Source organism: Camelus bactrianus, chromosome 16 (assembly GCF_048773025.1).
Source record: "Camelus bactrianus isolate YW-2024 breed Bactrian camel chromosome 16, ASM4877302v1, whole genome shotgun sequence".
NCBI classification, from domain to species: domain Eukaryota; kingdom Metazoa; phylum Chordata; class Mammalia; order Artiodactyla; family Camelidae; genus Camelus; species Camelus bactrianus.
In genome coordinates, this window is record NC_133554.1 from 44700261 (window position 1) to 44723812 (window position 23552).

A 23552-nucleotide genomic window follows, 5' to 3' on the forward strand; every position below is an offset into this window, starting at 1 on the left:
TGTTCTCCAACTACCAGTTCTTTAAGATTCAGGGGTGGCGATAACCCACATTAATGTATTTTTAAACTATTAACCAAAGCTATTCTGGTACATCTATGGGACTGGCTTTGATACAACAGTTGAAAATAATGTTTATAAAACAGCACTTGAATATACCATGGAATATTACTCAGCCTTAAAAAATGAAATAATGTCATTTGCAGCAACATGGATGGACCTACAGATGATCATATTAAGTGAAGTAAGTCAGATATAGAAAGACAAATAGCATATGAAATAATTTATACGTGGAATCTAAAAAAAATGACATACTTTTTACTTACAAACCAGAAATAGACTCATGGACATAGAAAACAAACTATGGTTGCCAAAGGGGAAAGACAGGGGAGGGGAGAGATAAATTAGGAGTTAGGGGATTAATAGATACACATTAGTATATATAAAATAGAAAAACAACAAGGACCTACTGTATAGCACAGGGAACTGTATTCAATTTCTTGTAATAACATATAATGGAAAAGAATCTGAAAAAAAAATATGTATGCATATGTCTAACTGAATCCCTTTGCTGTACACCTGAAACTAACACTGTAAATCAACTACACATCAAAATTTTAAAAATAGCATTTGAAATCACATAAAAATAACGTTTAAGATTATTGCTAAGCAATTCTGAGTTTCAATTTCCTCATTTGCAAAATAGAGAAAATACCAATTATTTCTACTTTTATAATTATTCTGCAGTTCAATTAAGATGCTTGTGTATAAAGTCCTACACAAAGCAAACAAACAAACCAAGAATACTGTTGAGCACATATAAGAGAACATCAACACCGAAGAAAGATTGGAATGATAAAACAAAATACCAATGAAAATAAGAGTGAGATTAGAATTAGTATTTGTCTTTAGGTGGTGGGACTGAAGACTCTTCTACTTTTCTGTATTTTCCAGATTAACATTTTTTTCATGGAACACATGTTTATTGTAATACATTCTATTATAAGAAGATACGAGTGGGTAGGTGAACTCTCACACTCCTCTGCCTTTTGGCACATAGATACCAGGAGCCATTTGGGAAGCCAAATGACATGGAGCAGAAGGTTGTGGCGAACAAGTCTATTTCAATCAAGCAACGAGGCCTGCAGAACAATTTCTCTGTGCGCTAAGCCAGTGGGCCCAAGGAGCTGGCTGTGTCCATTGCAGTCCAGTCTCCGGACCAACCCCTCCCCAGAGTTTCCCTGGGGCTGAATCATCACTCTGGAGCAAGTCACCAGCCCCAGGGCTAGCTATTAAAAGTCCAGAGGTTAAGCCATCCGGAGAGCTCAGTCTCCATTCCCAGTAACCCGACATGACTGCACAGAATCACAGAAGAACCTCAGAGGAGCTCCCAGAAGTCAATGGGCCACCCACTCCTGAACTTGCCCAAAGGTAAGGATCACCTGGAGCACCTGTTAAAACACAGATTCCTGAGGGGGAAGGTATAGCTCAGTGGTAGAGCTCATGCTTAGCGTGCACGTGGTCCTGGGTTCGATCCCCAGTACCTCCTCTAAAGATAAATAAATAAGTAGATCTAATTACCTCCCCTCAGTAACAACAACAACAAAAAATTAAATAAAATTAAAACAAAACAAAACAGATTCCTGAGCTCCAACCCAAACCTGCAGAGTGAGAATTTCCAGGAGACAGGCTCCGTAATTCATCCACCCAGCAAGAGCCCCAGGTGACTCTTGTCACTGGGTTATTTTGAGAAAATGCCGATTCTATTCTATTAGTTGCTCTAAATGATGAGCCCCAGGGTTTATGAAGTGGCTGGTCCATGGCCACCCAGCAGAGCCAGGAGCCAAACTGGAGTCTTCTCTGCCTCTTTGCCTGGCATCCAGGCCCCAGGCTGGGAGTCCAGTGGGAGGGTGGGATGTCCTGGCCCCAGGGTGGGGAAGGAGCTGTACCAGGTCACTTACGTGTCAATGGCTTGCTGGAATTTCCCAACTCGGGCAAAAACCCTGCCAATGTTGTCCAGGGCCCTCGACTTGGCATCAGGAAGATCACTGTGGGGAAGAAGCAAGACAAGGCCATTCTAGGCACCATGGAAACTGGAAAGAATGCAAAGACAGGGGCCAGGTGGAGGGACGATGCCCAGGCTGGCAAGGCTGTGGTACACAGGCCCTCTTGTGCCCTGTGGCCAGAAACGGACATTCTTGGGACCTTTCTCGGGGGCAAACAGGCAACAGCTTGCAAAGATAACCCCTTTGGTCCACCAACTCCCTTTCTAAGAATTTACTGCCAGAAGATAATGTGACAAGAACACTCATTAAAGTGCTGTTTATAACGGTGGAAACAATCTGAAAGTTATCAGTGCAATTTTTGTGTACGGCAAAAACCCCTGATATATTAAGTTAAAAAGTCAGATTATGGGAGCACATACGATGTCTATTGCCCTATTTGTGGTAAAAGTGAATATGTGGCTATTGTATATAGTGCTGCTATGAACACTGGGGTGCATGTATCTTTTTTAATTAGAGTTCCCTCCAGATATATGCCCAGGATTGGGATTGCTGAATCACATGGTACGTTTAGTTTTAGTTTTTTGAGGAATCTCCATAGTGTTTTCCATAACGGCTGCAGCAAACTACATTCCCACCAACAGTGTAGGAGGGTTCCCTTTTCTCCACACCTTCCCAGCATTAACAACGTTTCTGCTGTACAGCACAGGGAACTATATTCAGTGTCTTGTAGTAACCTATAATGAAAAAGAATGTATGTGTGTATTTGTATGACGGAAACATTATACTGTACCCCAAAAACTGACACAACATTGTAAACTGACTACACCTCAATTTAAAAAAAAAGGTGAATACGCAAGCCTGAAGCAGGAAGCTGTGTGCAAAGCTTTGACGACGGAGGAAGGGGCCATGGGCCCAGGGGAGCAATAAATGCAGTGCTAGAATTTGGAGAAGACAAGGAAACAGATTCCCCTGAGCCTCTGGAGGGAGTGTGGCCCTACCGATACCTTGATAGTGAAATTGCCTTCTGACTGCCAACCCTCAGAGCTGTAAGAGAATAAATATGTTGTTTTAAACCACCAAAAAAATAATATAAGTGGGCATTTTTAAAAGAAATAAAGAAGGTTAAGTCTAACTAGTAACAATGATTACCCAAGGAAAATGAGAGTAGGAGGGACACTTTTAATTTATCTATATTACTTAAATTTTTTTTCACTATTTATGTCATCAGAAAAGAGATCAAGATATTTCCATAAAGAAAAAACAACTGCTCCCCCATACCAGTTCTCTACCTCCACCACACACACATTCTGATCTCTGCTTAAAAAAAAAAATCTTCCCAACAAGTAAAGCAAGAAAACCCTCCCCAACCCCCAGCTCCCTCCACCAGCGTCCCCCTCATTCTCCCTCCCCAGGCAACCTTCCCCATTTCCTCTTTGCCCAGCAGCCCCAGTAACCCTGCGGCACACTTCTGTGGTTTCCATGAAGTTCTCCTGATTCATTCTCCCCACACTGGCCGGACCTGCCTTTCTAAAATGCAAATCTGACCCAGCCATTCCTCTACCCCCAGGAAAAATCATACACATCTGCTGAGTCTCACCACAGCTCTGTGTGTGATGGCAAACATCAGCTACAGTGCATGCTGAAATACCTTTCTACAAAACCATTCAAAGAGGGAGACATTGCTTTCCAAAACACAGCCTTTAAAAAAGACAACAACAAAACCCAGAAATGAGCTGCTTTTGTTTAAAAAATCCTATGTATGTGTATATGTACATATATAGGTAGGTAAATCCATTGAAAAGGGGCCAGGAGGACACAGCTCAACATGGCCCCAGGGGAGTGAGGGGGGTGTGGTATTGGTGGTGGGGGAAGGTGGGGGGAGAAGGTCAAGTTCAGCTCTCAGCACCACACAGCTCTGGATCAAGTACAACACTGTAGACTTATGTGAAAGCAAACTCCTCACTGGCCCTCATCACTTCCAGGCTACAGTCTGTCCTCAGCATGGCCTCCTGTCCTCCCACTCCCCACAGGTCCTGTCCTCCCACTCCCCTCAGGTCCTGGCCCGGGTCTTGCCACACTGCCTGCAGCTCTTCCAGTCCCTAGTCCCTTTGTCTCCCCCTCCTTTCTGAGGCCCCCTCAGCTCCTCTCTCTTTGGCTCCTTGGCCATACTTTGCACTTGCTGCTCTGCTGTCTGCTGCCCCTGTTATGGTGTGAATAAACAAGCTGAAATATGTTAATGTATTCATAACCATAATATGTACTAAGGTAACAAAAATGGGACTGAGAAAGCATGCAATCAAATCACCTGTAGCACATTCCGAGAAAGGAATGAGGGCTGGGGTCACTGGAGAAGCTATTCAGACAAGTCGGAATTTGACCCGCACCTTGAAGGATGGTAGGCTTTGGGATGCGGGGCGGGCAGGGCGGGGCTGATTCCATTGAGGGATCACATGGGGCCCGCTGAACTCACAGGTAACACTGGAGACTCATTTGTGGACGTTAAAAAGGAACTAACATGGTTTAAGGGACACCTCTGTTTACTTAACACCAACTTAGCACACATTCATTTCATGCCCATTATGTGGTAGGTGCTGGGAAGGGAAAGAGTCTAAAAGTTAATAAACCTAACAGGTCCGACAAGATAAGCGTGGAGTGCGGGGAGGGGGCAAGGATGAGGGATGGCTAAATCACTCTGGGACGCATGGAAGCCTTCCTCCAAGAAAAGCACTTAAGTTTTGATGGATGTGTAGGAGGGAGCTGATGAAGAAAGAGCTGGCAAAAGAAAAGGCGAGGCAGGGGCAGAGCCACGAGGTATTGGCCAGGGCACAGGATGCCCAAGGGCCCAAGAAAGCCAGTCCCAGGTGCTGGAACTATAACCCAATCACTGGATTTGTTTTGCACAGAAAGGCCAGCTGGGCAGCAGGAAACCCAGGCTGCAGGAAATAGGCAAAAAGTGAGGAAGGTGTGGACTGAGCTGTGGGAGGGACGCAGAGAAGGGAAGGTACTCTAGGAGACAGGTAGGAGGAGGCAGGGACAGGACACGGCAGGCTGGCATGAGCAGTGAGGGAAGGGAGGTGTCTGGGAAGCCACCTGGGCTCCTCCTTGGGGACTGAGTGGCCAACAGTGCCATCTTCACACATAGGGAACTCTGAAGCAAGAGGTTCAGAAGGAAGAGAAGGGAATCCATTCTGGACATGTTAAATTTGGGGTTCCTGTGGGACATTCAAGTGGAAATGCCTTGGAATCTATTGGTATGCAGGTCTGGAGCTTGGAAGGGAGTTCTGCAAGAAGTAAAGCTTTATATGTCTTTTAGGCATGGGAGATGGTTGGATTTAAAGTACTATGAAGACATATCTTACTTAATCCTCAAAAGTCCCATAAGTCAGTATTACACCTTCTTTAGACATCAGGAAACTGAGTAGGTGAGCAACTTAAATCCACACAGCTTCTAAGTGCCAAAGCCAGGAATCAAAGTCAGGTCTGGTCTCCAAAGCCAGTTGTTTGTTTTCTACTTCTGAACGGCCAGTATGTGAGACTCCTACTCAGCACGGTGGAGGCAGGTTGGGAAATGAACTGGGAATGGACAGCTTGTAAGGCTCAGAAGAGGGAGGAGGAGAGCACAAAAGGCAGGCGTGTTCAGGAAATACAGTTCGACGTAAGTGGCAGACTGACATCAGAGGGCTGTGTAGAAGTGGGTTCAGAGACAGCCTTGAGTGTCAAGCAAAGGCATTTGGTTTTAACCTGCAGGCAATGAAGGGCCAAGGCCTGTGTGTCAGCAGGGGTAGGAGAGTTGACAGGTGAAAAGCAGCGTGTCTCTGGAGGTGATGTGTGGGAGCAGCTGGAGGCAGGGAGAGGCAAGTGCTGACCTGTGAGGGGAAATGGGATGATTGGGGACTGGTGGGGCTCAGAACAGTGGGGTGAGTAGAACAGACAAGAGAAAGTCAGGAATGACCCCAAAGGTTAGAACCAGGGTGCCCAGAAAGTGATGGTACCTCTGAGAGGGACCACTGAGTCTTGGGAAGAGTTGGTTCCTGTGAGAGTTGATATTACAATAGTAATATGTATTTATTTGTATTTATTTATATGTATTTCTGTACATCATCCTCCCTTCCACTCTGTTGGGCAGGGGCTATTGTGATGCCCATTTGACAGAGAAGACACTGAAGCTGAGAGTGGTTAAGTGTTTTGCCTAAGGCCCCACAGCTGGGAGGTACAATTCCAAGGCCCATGCTCTTGGTCAGCACCATGGTGTCTGAGGGGATCCAACCCCCTACCCACTTGGCCAGCCTCCTCTTGGCCATTCTTCCCCTGAAAATATTTTTTCCAGCCTTAAACTTCCTGCTGCCCACCTCACAGCCCTCCCACAGGCCAAGTGTGTCCCTCAACACCCAGTCAAGTCCTCCTGGAATACACTTCTCACAGCACCGGGTCCTGTACTTTCTCCTCACTTATCACAGTTGTGACTTATTAGCCATGTCCCTTTTTGTTTCCCATCTGCAGGGAAAGGAGCCTTGTGTCTGGTCACTATCATGTTCCCAATGCTAGCAGCATCTGGCATGTCTGGGGCTGATAAATGTTTGTTCAGATGATATAAGAATAAAAACATCCCAAATTCTGGTTAAGATGGAGGAGGAATAGGACCATGAGCTCACTTCCCCTCATGACTGCAAAACTGCAACCGACTGCTAAATAACCATTGGAAAAAATAAGACTGGAACCTAGCAAAAAAGATCTTCAACTGGAAACATAAAGAGGGAACCAGAGCGAGACAGTAGGAGGGGGTGTGCTCATGATATAACCAGGCCCCATACCCCCAGAACTTAAAAATTTAAGTTGCAGAGGCCCTCCCACTGGAGTGAGAGTTCTGAGCCCCACATCAGGCTCCCTAGCCTGGGGTTCCGACATTAGGAGGAGGAGACTCCAGAACATCTGGTTTGAAAGCCAGCTGGGCTTAGCTCCAGGAGCCCCACAGGACTAGAGGAAACAGAGACTTCACTCTCCTGGGAAGTGCACACAGAATCTTGCATGTGCCAGGTCCAAGGACAGAGGCAGTGATTTCATAGGAACCTGGGCCAGATCTGCCTGCTGGTTTTGGAAGGTCTTCTAGGGAGGTAGGGGGCAGCTGTGGCTTACCCTGGAGACATAAAAGCTGGTGGCAGACATTCAGACATTCCAGGAATGTTCATCTACATGAGCTTTCCTGGAGGCTGACATCTTGTTTGGGTTATTAGCACCAAGGTCTAGCCCCACCCAACAGCCTGTAGGCTTAAGTGCTGGGAAGCCTCAGGCCAAACAACATACTGGGGAAGGAATGCAGCCTCACCCATCAACAGACTTCCTGAGCCCAAAGCCACCTCTAGATATGCCGCTAGACAAGGCCTTACCAACCAGAGGGCCAGGACTAAGTTCCACCCAGCAGTGGGCAGGCACCAACTCCTCCTGCCAGGAAACCTGCACAAGACTCTAGATCAGCCTCATTCACCAGGGAGCAGATATCAGAAGTAAGAAAACAATAATCCCAAAGCCTGTGGAAGGAATCCACAAACACAGGCCAGACTCTACCCTGGGACAGGCTGGACCCTGGCTCTTTGGTGACAAGAGGAGCACACGGCTGGGATGTGTATGACGTCTCCTATACAGGGATACTTCTCCAAGGTCAAGAAACATAACTAACCTACCTAAAAATACAAACAGAAATTTAGACAATATGAGCCAGAAGAAGAATATATTCCAGGCAAAGGCACAATATAAAATCCCAAAAGAAGAAATAAGTGATGAGGAGAGAGGCAATCTATCCAAGAAACAGTTTAGAGTAATGATTCTAAAGATGTTGAGAAACTCAGTAGGATCATAGATGCACAGAGTGAAGTTTTAAGCAAAGAGTTGGAAAATATAAATACCCAAACAGAGTTGAAGAATAAAATCACTGAAATGAATAATAACACTAGAAGGAACCAAGAATACACTAAATGAGGCAGAACAATGGATCAGTGAGCTAGAAGGCAGAGTAGTGGAAATCACTACTGCATAACAGAAAAAAGAATGAAAAGAAAAAGAAATGAGGATAGTTTAAAAGACCACTGGGACAACATGAAGCACGCTAATATTTGCATTATAGGGGTCCCAGAAAGAGAAGAGAGAAAGAAAAGACCTGAGAAAATATTTGAAGAGATAATAGCTGAAAACTTCCCTAACTTGGGAAAGGAAACAGTCACTGAAGTCCAGGAAGTGCAGAGTTCCACATAGGATTAACCCAAAGAGGAACACACCAAGGCACACAGTAATCAAAATAACAAAAATTAAAAATAAGGAGAAATATTAAAATCAGCAAGAGAAAAGCAACAAGCTTATAAGGGAACTCCCATAAGGTTATTAGCTGATTTTTCAACAGAAACTCTAAAGGCCAGAAGAGAGTGGCACGATATATTTAAAGTGATGAAAGGGAAAAATTTATAACCAAGAATACTCTATCCAGCAAGGCTCTCATTCAGATTTGATGGAGAAATCAAAAGCTTCACAGATAAACGAAAGCTAAAAGAATTCAACACCACCAAAACAGCTTTACAACAAATTAAAAGAACTTCTCTAGGTATAAAAATAAAAGGCCACAAATAGAAACAAGAAAAGTAATCGTGAGAGGAGGAGAGTACAAATGAAGGGTATCTACAAAGCATCTGAAATTAAGAGATCAGCAACTTAAATTATGTATGTATGTGTGTGTGTGTATATATACATAGACTTCTACACAAAAACCTCATGGTTACCACAAATCAGTGTAACTATACAGTCATCAAACCAAAAGAGAATCAAAAGAGAGAGAGAGAGAGAGAGAGAGAGAAAAGACTTACAAAAACAAACCCAAAATAATTAACAAAATGGCAATAAGAACATATACATTGATGATTACCTTAAATGTAAATGGATTAAATGCTCCAACCAAAAGTCATAGACTGGCTGAATGTATACAAAAACAAGACCCATTACATGCTGTCTACAAGAGTCACACTTCAGAGCTAAAGACACATACAAGATGAAAGTGAAGGGATGGAAAAAAGATATTCCATGCAAACAGAAACCAAAAGAAAGCTGTAGTAGCAATAGTTATATCACACAAAATAGATTTTAAATAAAGACTGTTACAAGAGACAAAGAAGAACAGTACATAATGCTCAAGGGATCAATCCAAGAAGAAGATATAACAACTGTAAATATATATGCACCCAACATAGAAGCACTTCAATATATATGACAACTGTTAACAGACATAAAAGGAGAAATCTCCCATGTTCTTGGATTGGAAGAATTAATATTGTTAAAATGGCCATACTGCCCAAAGCAATCTATAGATTTAATGCAATCCCTATCAAATTACCCAGGATATTTTTCACAGAACTAGAAAAATGATCCTAAAATTTATATGGAATCACAAAAGATCCAGAATTGCCAGAGCAATCCTAAGGAAACAGAACAAAACCAGACTTCAGATAATACTACAAAGCTACAGTAATCAAAACAGTATGGTATTGGCACAAAAACAGACATATAGACCAATGGAACAAAATACAGAGTCAAGCAATCAACTCACACACCTATGGTCAATTGATCTTCAACAAAGGAGGCAAGAATATACAATGGAGAAAAGACAGTCTCTTTGACCAGTGGTGCTGGGAAAGCTGGACAGCCACATGTAAATCAATGTATTTAGAACACTCTTTCACACCATACACAAAAATAAACTCAAAATGGTTAATGACTTAAACATAAGACAAGACACCAAAAACCTCTTAGAGGAAAGCATAGGCAAAATATTATCTGACATAAATCTTAGCAAAGTTCTCCTAGGGCAGTCTACCCAGGCAATAGAAATAAAAGCAAAAATAAACAAATGGGACCTAGTTAAACACAAGCTTTTGCACAGCAAAGGAAACCATAAGCAAAACAAAAAAGACAATCTACAGAATAGGAGAAAATATAAACAATATGCTATTAAACAGTCAACGGATCACTGAAGAAATCAAAGAAGAAATCAAAAAATACTTTGAGACAAATGAAAATGAAAACACAACAATCCCAAACCTCTGGGACACAGCAAAAGCAGTTCTAAGAGGGAAGTTTACAGTAATACAAGCTTACCTCAGGAAACAAGAAAAATCTCAAATAAACAACCTAACCTTACACTTAAAGCAACTAGAGAAATAAACAAAACCCACAGTTAGTAGAATAAAAGAAATCATAAAGATTAAAGCAGAAATAAATGAAATAGAGACTAAGAAAACAACAGAAAAGATCAATGAAACTAAAAGCTGGTTCTTTGAAAAGATAAACAAAATTGATAAACTTTTAGTCAGACTCATCAAGAAAAAAAGGGAGAGGGCCCAAATGAATAAAATCTGAAAGTGAAAAAGGAGAAGTTACACCTGACACCACAGAAATACAAGGGATCATAAGAGGCTACTAGGAGCAACTATAGGCCAATGTAAAGGACAACCTAGAAGAAATGGACAATTTCTTAGAAAGGTACAATTTGCCAAGACTGAATTAGGAAGAAATAGAAACTATGAATAGACCAATTACCAGTACTGAAATTGCACCAGTAGCTTAAAAACTCTCCACAAACAAAAGTCCAGGACCAGACAGATTCACAGGTAAACTCTACCAAATATTCAGAGAAGAGTTAACACCTATCCTTCAAAAACTATTTCAAGAAATTTCAGATGAAGGAACACTTCCTAACTCTATGAGGCCACCATCACCCTGATACCAAAATCAGACAAAGATATCACACCAAAAAATTATAGGCCAATATCACTTATGAATATAGATGCAAAAATCCTCAACAAAATACTAGAAATCAATTCCAACAATGCATTACAAGGATCAAACACCGTGATCAAGTGGGATTTATCCCAGGGATGCAAGGATTTTTTCAGCATCTGCAAATCAATCGATGTGATACACCACATTAACAAATTGAAGAATAAAAACCACATGATCATCTCAATAGATGCAGAAAAAGCTTTTGATAAAATTCAACATCCATTTATGATTAAAAAAAAACTCTCCAGAAAATGGACATAGATGGAACATACCTTAACATAATAAAGATCATATATGACAACCCCACAGAAAACATCACTCAATGGTGAAAAGCTGAAAGTATTTCTTCTAAGATCAGGAACAAGACAAGGATGCCCACTCTTGCCACTTTTATTCAACACAGTTTCGGAAGTCCTAGCCATAGCAATCAGAGAAGAAAAAGAAATAAAAGGAATCCAAATTGGAAACGAAGAAATAAAACTGTCATTTTTTGCAGATGACACGATACTATACATAGAAAACCCTAAAGAAGCTACCAGAAAACTACTAGAGCTAATCAATGAATTTGATAAAGTTGCAGGATACAAAATTAATACACAGAAACCAGCTGCATTTCTATACACTAACAACAAAATAGCAGAAAAAGAAATTAAGGAAACAATCTAATTTACCATTGCACCAAAAAGAATAAAATACCTAGGAATAAACCTACCCAAGGAGGCAAAAGACCTGTACTCTGAAAAGTATAAGACACTGATGAAAGACGTTGAAAATGACATAAACAGATGGAAAGATACACCATGTTCTTGGATTGGAAGAATCAATATTGTTAAAATGGCCATACTACCCAAGGCAATATATGGATTCAACACAGTCTCTATCAAATTACCAACGACATTTTTCACAGAGCTGGAACAAAAAATATTAAAATTTGTATGGAAACACAAAAGACCCTGAATAGCCAAAACAATCTTGAAAAAGAAGAACAGAGCCAGGGGAATCATGCTCCCTGACTTCAGACTGTACTACAAAGCTACAGTAATCAAAACAATATGGTACTGGCACAAAAACAGACACATAGATCAATGGAACAGGATAGGAAGTCCAGAAATAAACCCATGCACTTATGGTAAATTAATCTACAATAAAGGAAGCAAGATTATACAATGGAGAGAAGACAGTCTCTTCAATAAGTGGTGCTGGGAAAACTGGACAGCTACCTATTAAAGACTGAAATTAGAACATTCTCTAACACCATATACAAAAATAAACTCAAAATGGATTAAAGACCTAAATGTAAGACCAGATACTATAAAACTCCTAGAGGAAAACAGGCAGAACACTCTTTGACATAAACCATAAAAATATTTTTTCTTCTTTTTTATTGAGTTATAGTCAGTTTACAATGTTGTATCAATATAAAAATATTTTTTTCAAACCAGCTCCTAGAGTAATGGAAATAAAAGCAAAAGTAAACAAATGGGACCTAATTAAACTTAAAAGCTTTTGCACAGCTAGGGATACCATCAACAAAACAAAAAGACAACCTACAAAATGGGAGAAAATATTTGCAAATGATGCGACTGACAAGGGACTAATTTCCAAAATATACAAATGGCTCATACAGCTTAATATAAAAAAAAAAACAACTCAGTCAAAAAATGTTCAGAAGACCTAAATAGACATCACTCCAAAAAAAAAAAAAAAAAGACACATTATAAACTTATTTACAAAACAGAAATAGACTCACAGACATAGAAAACAAACTTATGGTTACCAGGGGGTTAAGGGGGTAGGAAGGATAAATTGGGATTTTGAAATTTACACCTCTTGGAGAATGATGGAAATGTTAGCTATCTTGATTTTGGTAGTGGTTTCATAGATGTATACATTTATGAAAATTCATCAAATTGTATATTTGAAATATGTGTAGTGTACTGTATAAAAATTATACCACAGAAAAGTTGTTCAAAAAACAATATCCCTAAGAGCCAAACCACTGGGAGCTTTTTGGCGTCTGGGGCCACTACCTTTCTCTTCGTGGCAAAAAAGCTGACAGCCTAGGTTTGCCCTTGTCCTGGGCAGGTTGTTCCTCCCTGCAGGGGAATCCACCTCAGACACTCAGGGCAGAAAATGGGAGTTCAGCCACCAGCAGCCCTGGCAAAAGGTGGAGATGAAGCCCCAGCCCCTGGCCTCTGGAGGCCCACGGGCCTTGGCTGCTTGGCCTTGCAAGCACTTGCAGGCACTCACTGTTCCTTGGCGATCTCCAGGTCCTTCTTGTGGCTCTGCAGGGCTGCCACCATCTGCCCCATCTCAATCTGGGCATTCCCAATGCAGCTGTACAAGTTTCCCACCAGCTCATCCTTGTTGGGCACCTCTTCTTTGTTCCATTCCAGCACCTTCTTCAGCACTTTCTCAGCTTTTTGAAGGCTGCCTTCAGCACTGCCGCTGGTCAGCACTGGGAAGGGGAAAGAAGGGATGTGGAGGTGAGTGCAGCCTCCTCCTGGCTAACAGGTGAGCCTACTGCCCCCCCAAGAGACTGTCCCCAGTCCAGCGAAGCCAGGGGCTCAGGCTACTACGTGGCTTCGTCCCCACCTGGCCACGGCTCCGTTCTCTTGAGACCACCACCTACACACGTCAATGTCCTCCAGGCTCTTCAGGATGTAGCGGGCTGTCTGCGACGGACGGCGTTTGTGGTCCCGCAACCACTTCTCTTGCATCAGCTTCCGGTCCCGCTCCCTGGCGTAGATGGGCTTCTGCTGCCTCCAGAAGTCACTGCGCATGTCCAGGTAGTTGATGCCCGTCATGATGAAGTCCTCCACAGTCAGGCCACGCTTGATGGTGCCTTTGATCAGGTCTGTGGGGAAAAGTGTGGGGAAGAACCAACCAAAACAGGCATCTAAGGGTCGCCTCCTCTTGGCTCGGGGTCCCCCTATGGGGACCTCTGCCTGGAATTGCGGAAACAGTGATGAAAGCAAGAGCACGTGGGTGGGAGAGTGGGTCTATCTGGGTCCAGATGAGGCCAGAGCCCCTCTTTCAGGCACTTAGTGCAGAGGCCCCTTACGGCAAGACATGAGGAGCTAGCAGAAGGGGCAGCTTTCTGAAAAGTCTCCAGCCCTTCAGTCTCCCTTGTTTCAAGCTGTGTCCTCAGAGGAGACTGAGTGTGCACAACCTGGTTCAGGTTGCCAGTGCCAAGTGATTCCCCAGGTGCCAAGTGGGCCAGTGTAGGCTCGGAGTCGGAGGGGCGTGCCTGAGCTCTGCTTGCCCACTCCACCAGGGGTTAGAGCTGGAGCAAAGCTGCAAGGCCACATGGGTAATATTCAGGCCACCTCTTCTCTCTACAGAAGCTCCTCTGCAGGGAGGGAAGTGCTCAGGCCTGTTACGGAGGAGACTTGACAGCAGTGAAATCACTCCTGAGACACAGACCAGGGGGGAACCATGCAGATGGCTTTGGGAAGTCAAGTACTGGAGAAAAGGCATTTGATTCGAGGGGGATCCCTGCTCAGGCTTAAGAGCTAATGGCAATACCCCCATCACCCATGTTGGACTGGAGGTTAGGAGGCCTAGGCTCTGCTGTCAACTCTACCACCAACTCGCTCATCACCTTGGACAAGTTACTCCCCATTCAGGGTCTCTCTTTATTTTTATTTTGTAATTTAAAAAAAAAATTGGGGGGGGAGGTAACTAGGTTTATTTAAAATTTTTTTTTTAATGGAGGAACTGGGGATTGAACCCAGGACCTCATGCATGCTAAGCATGCGCTCTACCACTAAGCTATACCCTCCCCATTTCTCTTTCTAGTTCTACTATCCTAGGATTCCCCTTCTAGCACCTCCAAGCTGGATTCCATTGCCCTCTGTACAGGTTGAAGGCTCAGGGGATGCTCCTTTGGGGACCACGGTGGTAAAGAAACCCAGATTTCTGGCATTCCCTCCCAGGGTACTACAGCACTTAAGAGCACTCTTTCTGAAACTGGAGCTCCTGGATTCAAATCTGAGAGCCATGTCACTGGGTTACTTAACCTCTGTGCCTCGGTTTCCTCATCTATAAAATAAGAATGCTAGCAAAACCTATTGTCAACATCGTATCATGAAAGGCTTTGCCTCTGGCTCATGCATTAAGCATCCACCCAGATTTCCTTTGCCCCAAGTTCCCTGAGGCAAACAAAGTATCTGAAACCTTCATCCAACAAGAGCTTCTCCAGATACTCCTTGTCCACGTAGAGCTCGCCCAGGAGCTGGCAGACAATCTTCTCACTCTTAAGTGAACTCTTCCGCTTGGACTTTGTCTTGGGGTGGTGTAAGAGCTGTCTCACGGGATGTGGCTTCTGCTGGGCTTGCATACGCTGCAAAGATGGAGCAATACCCAATAGAGCCTCAACAAGGAGTCCAGAGCACCCACTCAAGGCTCCCAAGCCTGTGCTCCCACACTCCTCCTCCAGGACTTCTGTGGGCTGAGAACCACAGAGTGTGTCTGGTCTGGGAACGGCTATTGGGGCAGAATCCCGTGACTGTCCGTGCTGGGCAGGAGCTCATTGCTCTTGGGCAGGAGGGCCACTAAGACCTGTGCTCTTCAGGCATGTATGGCCTCTGCTCTCCAAGGGAAGTGGAGTCAGAGCCAAGGCCCTTACCTCAGCCTGCTTGCTTAAGAAGAACAAGTCTCCTTTGTTCTCCAGCTTAATAGAGGAGGGACCTGCAAAGACAGAACCTGGGGCTCAGGTCGGCTGGATCCCCAGGCACAACCTATCAAATATTTTTATTACAGATGGTTGCCTTTGGCAGGAGGACCATGGAGGTTGTAGCAAAGCTGACTCGGCACCAGCCTAGTAAGCAAATTGTACAGGGTGTTTGGTTCAATGCTCTCCTAGGAGGTAAGCAGCCCCCACCAGCCCAAGGCCATGGCAGCCAGACTTCCAAACAAGGGAAGGCCTTGGGCACCAGGGGCCCCTCCATTTCCACACTCCGCTGCCCACAGTGGCAAGCTCTCCCCAATCTCACACCCCAACCCCTACTACTAAGCTGATGGGCAGAGCCAGCCCTTGGGGTGTATATGGTAAGGAAGCCAGGGACCAGGGAAGGCTGGAGTCAGGACTGTATTCTACCCTACAACACCAGGCCAAAAAGAGGCCTACTCATCTGGTTTGAGGGGGAGTGAAACAGCACTTCTCATCTGGCTTTGAAGAGAACCGGATGCTGCAGGGCTCAGTACAGTGGATCAGAGACTCGTCCTCCCAGTGGACAGTTCCTAATCCACCACCAAATCGGCAGCAGCCAAATCCCAGCACAAGACTCCCTACAGTGCTGGTGGTGGCTGCTCACCCAGTGGACCTCAGGCCTTCCTCCAAACCTACGGATTCCAAGAGCCTTCCTGGAGAAGGGCACAGGCCCCCTGGTCACTCACTTCCCACTGAGTTGTTGATGGCTTCCTGGGCTTTCTGAATTCCCACTTTGAATTCCCGATCAGGCCTCAGCTTGTAGCCTCGATGATAGAACACCAAGGCAAATTCAAAGTCTCCCATGGTGTACAGGGTCTCAGCCTTTTGTAAAATCCCCTGAAATCAAAGGAAGTCAAATCAAGGAGGAGAACAGACAAGGCCTTAGAGGACTCAGGTGTGGGGGAACAGAAGGGTCGGTTCCTGGGTTGAAGGTCAACAGTGGGATACAGCAGCAGAGAGGTAGCCAAGTAACCTATGAAGAGAAAACGGCAGTCAACTCCAGGCAGCCTGGCTGGTTCTTCAACCACTGCAAAACAGAGGCGGCTGCAGGCAGTGGCAGTGATGAAAGCAAGAGTGAGTCCCCCCACCCATACGTCACCTTGCAGAAAGTCGGGTCACCCTGGAGTGAAGCCTCAGCATCCGCCAGGGATTTCTCCAACTCCCCCATCTTGAGGAAGCACTTGGATCGGGCAACCAAGCAGTTCTTATCTCCATTCTGAAGGTGAAGAGCCTGAAAAAGGAACCACTCAGGTCAACAGGCATCAGGTAGGACAAGGTACAAAGCAGGACGGGACACAGCAGCCCAAACCCTTCTGCCAGAGTTTCAGGGGGACTCTGCAGGCCAGCAGACAGGTCTTTGGGTCTTTTCAGACCAAACGCAGCACAACACCAATCTCTGCTCAGTCAACCAGGCTGTCTGCATATGGCTCATCTCCAACAAGGTCAAATCACAAGCTATTGTAGAAGCCATTGGTTGAGATGTGAGAATTTCCTTGAGTGTCTGGGATTCCTCCAGGCACTCAGAATCTTAGGCTGTTGGGTACAGAACAAATTCAACCATGAACCTGAAATGGCTGCACAACACACTCAAAATACTACTCAAAGGCTAAGCATTCCAAAGGCTAACCAAATGGATTTAGGGACATTCTGCAAAATGCATTATCTGGTCCACTTGCCCTTTCTTTTTACATAGTTATTGAGAATGAATCACTATTTCAGGGGATTAAGATGAAAATGCCAGGAAAACTGAAACTGAGATTTTGGCCCTAAAGTGGGAGCAGAATGCTTCCCCTGCCGCATGTCCTCTCTTCCTCAGCTGGAGATTATTACTATAGTCTGCAGTGTATTGTCTGAAGCATCAGACTGTACCTGTCCCTGTCAAAGACCTTCCTACTTTCTTTCATAGAGAAAGGCCACCTCTCATTCAAAGCTGTATTCCTTCGGGGTGTTCTTTTCTCTCTACCTGAGCTTCCCCAGGATGGAACTTGATGCAGAAAGAGGAGAATGGGGGGGGGGGTGAAGCGCTCCTGAATTTAATTGTTGGCCAATCTGATCAATTATTTCTGGTTTTAGGGTGTGGTTGGTGATTGAAAGGGACAAAAGACTCTAGGTAGCAGTTGAGAAGCTTGACTTTAGAGGGAGTCTTGGGACTGGTTGGAGGGCTAGCCCACCACCCCATTTGTAATAAGAAGTGGGCTATCTGTTGTAAAAGAAATCATTATAAAAACATCTAATAGCTTACTTGGGAGAGAACAGTAGTGTATGGTGGTCAGCACCACAGCACTGGAGTCTCAGTGCCCAGGTTTGAATCCTTCCTCTGCCACTTGCTAGTTCACATTATTTAACTTCTATATCAGTTTTCTTATCTATAAAGTGGTAATAACAGTAACAGTAGTAACAGTACCTCCTCCATAGTTGGCAGAATGCCTGGTATCCTAAAACAGCACTCATTCCCCTTAGGATTTGTACTGAGGTTACATTTTATAATGTTAGTTATTTACTGATCGACCACCTTCCATAAGCAACTGTGAACCAGAGACTTCACTTCTGAAAGCAGCCTCACAGCCAATCTCCCGGCCAGCGATGGGAAACAGGCCGCTTTGTGGAAGGAGGCAAGTCAATCATGGAACATTCAAGTAAAAAAGCAGGAGATGAGGTTTTGAGGCATGACCAGCCTTTATCCTTCCCTGATATCTGACCAGGAAAGTCTTTTATATGAGAAAATTAAATCTTTCTGAAGCTCAGAAAAAAATGTAGAAGAGGAGGTCACTGTTAACTCAGAGGATGGTTAACAACCAGGCAGAACACAAGTGGGAATTGGTAGAAAACGGCCAAATAGGGGCTTATCTGTGACAGTAGTGCATCAAGTAGTAACAATAGAATAATGGAAACAATAGGGTCGTCCAGGCATCATCAGGACCTCAGTGATGGGTCGCTGACAGGTTCAGAGCACGACTCACGTTGCTGAAGCTATGGGCGGCTTTAGCGAACTCCCCGCATAGATAGAGCCGCTCGCCCTCCGCCATGTAAGAGGGAAAGGTGCTCCGCAGGCCGTCAGTTTCTGAGTCCGCCATAATGACAGGATTCGGAGACGATGAAACGGAGAAAGGGAGGAAAAGAAGCCTGAGAACCCGTCTGGCTTGTGGAAGCTCCGTCTCTTAGCAACCGGAGACGGTAGAATTACTTCCGGCCCCGCCCCTCGCATATGGGGCTGAGTCCTGGGCACAACCGCTGCCAGTGTGCGCATGCGCCCTTGCAGCCGCGCTCGGGGGCGGAGCGTGACGAGCGCTAGGCCCCCGGGTGCTTGGCGGTCGTAAGTGGGCTGAGCTCAGCTGTGTCGTCTAGTCAGAATTTACAGCCAGGAAAACAGAAAGAAGTTTGCGGGCAGAATTCCAAATAGGGATAAGGCATACGTGGCAAGGATCTGTGCACGTGTACAACCATCAGAGGGAGAGAGCACTGGGCTTTGGAGTCATAGTACTTGGGCTGTGTACACTAACGAACTGCATGACCAAAATTTAAGGGCTCTAAGCCTTAAATTTTCCGTCTGCCAAGTGAACGTCAAGATAACCGTTCAGGATGTGAGGATTTGCATAAGGCTACGTGGAAAATAACGCTGGCTTCAACCTTAAGTTTAACACATTGAGTGAGCACCTGCGAGTGGTAGGTCCTCACCTCATCAAAGCCTTTCCCTACACCCTTCCCCATTCCCCTACTCTCCCCATCCCTCCAGCCAAAAAAAACTGGAGTAGGTTCTTCTAGGTTCTAATAAACACCCCGCATTTACTACCTTACAGTCAGAACGTCAGTTTCCAACACCAATGACATTGTGACCTCCAGAGTATTAACCTTGTATACATAGTAGAAGCTAAGAAAAGAAAATCACTGTTAAGGTCTGAGTAGTAAAGAGACATCCTTAGCTACACCCAACTACACACATGCGTACAGGTAAAACTGGGGAAATGTAAGATCCATGGATTGTATCAGTGTCTATTTTCTGCTTGTGATATTGCACTGACGTTTTTTTTTTTTTAACATATTACCATTGGTGGAAACTGGGCAAAGGGTACATGAGATGTCTGTATTATTTCTTAAAACTGCATATGAATCTGTAGTTATCTCAAAGTAAGTTTAATTTTAAAAAGGAGTGCCAAGATAAAACATGTTCCTTCCCTGGAAGAGTTCTATCAGGGAGAGAGGCATAAACAGTAATGACTACCCAAAGTGAGATGGTTATTTAAAGTTCTGTGTGTCTGGGAGGGAGATGAGGACAGAGTAGCGTGAGTCCCAGACAAGTCAATGATTCAGTCAGGATCTGGGATGAATTAGAAATGGCTTCAGAGAAGGGGTAACATTTGAGCTGAGGGTGAGCCCAGGAGACCTAAGTAGGGAAGGAGGTGAGCAAAGGCCAGAGGTGTGTAAGTTCACAAGGTCTGTAAAGAGTAGCAACTCCCATGCACTGCCATGAAACTTGTCTTGTTCTAGGTTGTTAAGATGGGCCTAGTGGTGAGTTGAACACACTCCTGAAATAACCAGCAGCTAATTGAGAAAAAAAACCTTCTGGGGAAAAAAAAACCTCCTGCAAAGAGAGAATCTATAGATTGAATGCAATCCCAATCAAAGTGCCAACAGATTTTTTTTCTTTAGTAATTGACAAGCTAATTCGAAGAGCAAAGGAAGAGCAAAGGACCTAGAATAGCCCAAAATAATTTTGAAAATGAACAAAAGAACTTATGCTCTGCTTTCAAGACTTACTTTAAAGCTACAAGTAATGATATTAGCAGATTGATCTGTAGATCAATGGGAAAGGATAGAGTGCATGTATAGATTCATACATATATGATCAATTAATGTTGCTAAGGAAACTCGCTGGGGAAAGGATAATCTTTTAGATAAATGGTGTTGGAACAGTTGGATAGCCATATGCCAAAACAAACAAAAAACTGACCCTTACCTCATATCATATACAAAATTAACTCAGAAGACTTAAATGTGAGAGGTAGAATGATAAAACTAGAAAAAAAAGTGAAAATAGAGAAAAAAACATGAAAAAGAAACAATAAATTTGATGCTCTTCAAGAAGACACTGTTAATTAAAAGGCAAGCCACAGACTGTGGTATAGTATTTCTAAAACTTCTATCTGATAAAGCACTTGTATCCATAACACATAAAGAGCTCTTACAACTCCATAACAAGACCAATACATTTTAAATGACCAAAAGATGTTAACAGTTATTTCATCAAAGATTTGTAGAAGGTTAATTAGCACATGAATGCTCAACGTCATAGTTATTAGTAAAATACAAATTAAGAAACAATGGAAAAGGGACAACTGGATTGTTCTGCGTGTGGAATCAACCTCAAGAGATTTTGGAAGTATAACCTTTTGGTATTTGGGCAGCTGGTGATCTTTGTTCCTGGCACCCCTAAATTAACTAATTAACTAACCACAGTGAGATGCCACTACACACTTGCTAGAATGGTCCAAGTGAAAAAGACTGACCTTAGCAGGTGTTGGTGAGGATGCTGAGCAAGTGGAATGCTCATACACTGCTGGTGAGGATGTAAAATGGTATAACCACTTTGGGAAACAGTTTGGCAGCTTCTTAAAAAGGTAAATATACTGTGGAGTTGTGGTGGGTATAGCTCAGTGGTAGAGTGTATGCTTAGCATGCACGAGGTCCTGGATTCAATCACCACCACCTCCATTAAGAAAAAAAAAAAAAGAATTTTTTAAAAAAGTTAAAAGACATACTTGCCATGTGACCCAGCTGTTCTACTCCTAGGGATATACCCAAGAGAAATTAAAGCTGTATAGAAACTTTCCTAGCAGCTTAATTGTAATAGCCCCAAATTGGAAACATATCCATCAACAGGTGAATGTTGGTTTATCCATGAAATGAAACACTACTCAGCTATAAAAAGGAAAGAACTATTGATACATGCACAATATGGATAAATCTCAAAATCATTAAGCTGAGTGAAAGAATTCACACAAAAAAAGACTATATGGTTCCATTTAAATAACATTCTAGAAAATGCAAACAATCTCTATTGCCCAAAAGTAAAATGGTGCCTCCTGGAAACATGGAGGTAGGGCAGGGAGGGATAGATTACAAAGGAGACTTTTGGAGGTGGAGGATTTGTGTATTATATCGATTGTGGTAACATTTTCACGGTATATACACGTTTTAAAACTCAAACTGTATATTTTAATTATTTACAGTTTATTATACATTATGTATCAATAAAGATATTTTTTAAAATCCAGTGAAAGAGCAACAATAATGTGTGCTTTTTCACAGTTTACAAAACACTTGGTGATCTTCACAGCACTCAAGGGAGAGAGGGAGGCAGGCGATATTTTCCTGATTCAGATGAAACACGGAGGCTGAGAGAGGTGACAGGGTTTGCCCCAAGCCACAGCCCCAGGATATAGGTGAGCTGGGCTGGGACCCATGCCTTGAGTTTGATTGATACAGTAAAATGCACTGGAATTGGATCTCAACCTGTCCCAGCCATTTACTAGCTGGACTCCTTTATGTTACTGTAACCAAATGCAAGTTCATGTGCCCAAAGCACAGTGAAGTCAAAAAATACTGAAACGTCAAGATTTAGAGCAGAGAAAGGTTTATAGCTGGGCTGAGCAAGAAGTACGAGTGGCTCATGCACAACCCCCCCCCCGCCCCGATCTCCCTAAAGGGTTTCGGCGGAGCATTTTAAAAGGCCAGCTGAGGGAGGGGTGTCCCATGGTATGTGGTCAGATGTACACAATTCTGATTGGTTGATGGTGATCATTCTTGGTTGATGGAGATCAATCCTTGGCCAGAAGGTCTGGGGGCTACATGCCCATGATCATCAAGTAGTTAATTTCTTCCATTTGGTGTTTTTTTTTAGAATCTGAAAAACTCAGGAAATCTGCATGAGATAGTATTAGCTGGGTACTTCAGAGAGGATCTACAGCAGAGGATATAGGGGAGGGGTCTGCCCTGGGAAGGCCCCATAGGGTCCTGCTCCGTTACAATTCCCCTCTCTTCTTTGATAGTCCTCAATCTTGAGAATAAGTGCTGGATATGAAGGGGAGTAATATTTTGGATAGAGAGGTTCATCATCAACCTGGCAGAGGAACTCGGTTTCAGTCTCCAATCCTGTTTCATTCCCTCCCCAGATCTTTCAGGGAATGGAGTAATGGCTGCTCTGGCTACTTCCTGCTGAAACTGGGCATAGTCCTACCTCTATTTAGGGAATGGACACCGAGTTGGAAATATTCCTGAGCTCTAAGTCCTGCATCTGAGTATTATATGAGTATAAGATCCCACCCCCTGAGGAATTCAGAAGAGTAAATCTGAAAATCAGTCTGGACTTGGCATTTTGGGGGAGACTCATAGGCAGGTAGCCAGTTGTCTTTTATCTGAGTAGTTTTAACTTTTGATGTGGTATTAATATCATATATAATAAGAACCATTGGCCACTACATGTCTCCTTTTTTTCCTGCTAACATCTGATCTAAAGCAATTTTATTGTCTAAAATTTTTAATAGTTACAAGAGGAGACCTTGAGGTCATAAGGTCCAGCTGCCATCTGCCAGCAGACATTGCTTTGAGAGTGGCTGGTGGCATCCTGGGTATTACACAGTTCAGAAAGTTAGAAGTTCTCAACGATTCAGGAATGTGTCTGAAATCATATCCACAATGGCCACCTAGTTATACCTTGGATGTCTGAACCACAGCTACTCCATTTTGACTTTCAAATGCATTCCCCTCCTCAAGGCCAAAGCAGATGTATAACATATTTCCCAAAAGCCATAAAACAGGCTGCTTTGGTCAGTAATAAGTTAAAACATTCATTTAGCCAGAATGACTTCCCCCTACCTCAATATGTGCAGATTTTCCCATCATTTCTCCTTTTGATTATAAATCTTTCAATAGAAAGCACTGATGATCAAAATATCTGTGCCTTGATGCTGGGGTTCTTGCCCCAGGTTTAGACCATGTCCCTCGGTGCTGGGCCTACTTTA

At 43.7% G+C, this 23552-nt stretch overlaps 1 protein-coding gene and 1 non-coding gene across 2 annotated transcripts in view; one reads left to right on the forward strand and one right to left on the reverse strand.

Annotated features, from left to right (window-relative positions):
• The window catches only part of ODAD4 (outer dynein arm docking complex subunit 4), a 30284-nt gene extending 11558 nt beyond the window's left edge, over positions 1-18726 (reverse strand). Inside the window, exons 1-8 of the mRNA XM_074343400.1 lie at positions 18495-18726; positions 16634-16765; positions 16221-16371; positions 15451-15512; positions 15000-15165; positions 13453-13677; positions 13071-13278; positions 1959-2045 (exon numbers count right to left, since the gene is read on the reverse strand). Coding sequence (XP_074199501.1) covers positions 1959-2045; positions 13071-13278; positions 13453-13677; positions 15000-15165; positions 15451-15512; positions 16221-16371; positions 16634-16765; positions 18495-18608 — 1145 coding nt within the window. The 5' untranslated portion in view covers positions 18609-18726. The remainder of the gene's footprint in view (positions 1-1958; positions 2046-13070; positions 13279-13452; positions 13678-14999; positions 15166-15450; positions 15513-16220; positions 16372-16633; positions 16766-18494) is intronic.
• A 2130-nt stretch (positions 18727-20856) lies between these two features.
• LOC123612548 (U11 spliceosomal RNA) lies at positions 20857-20963 on the forward strand. Its single transcript, XR_006719817.1, has one exon. It is a non-coding gene; the product is annotated as a U11 spliceosomal RNA (small nuclear RNA).
• Positions 20964-23552: the final 2589 nt, after the last annotated feature.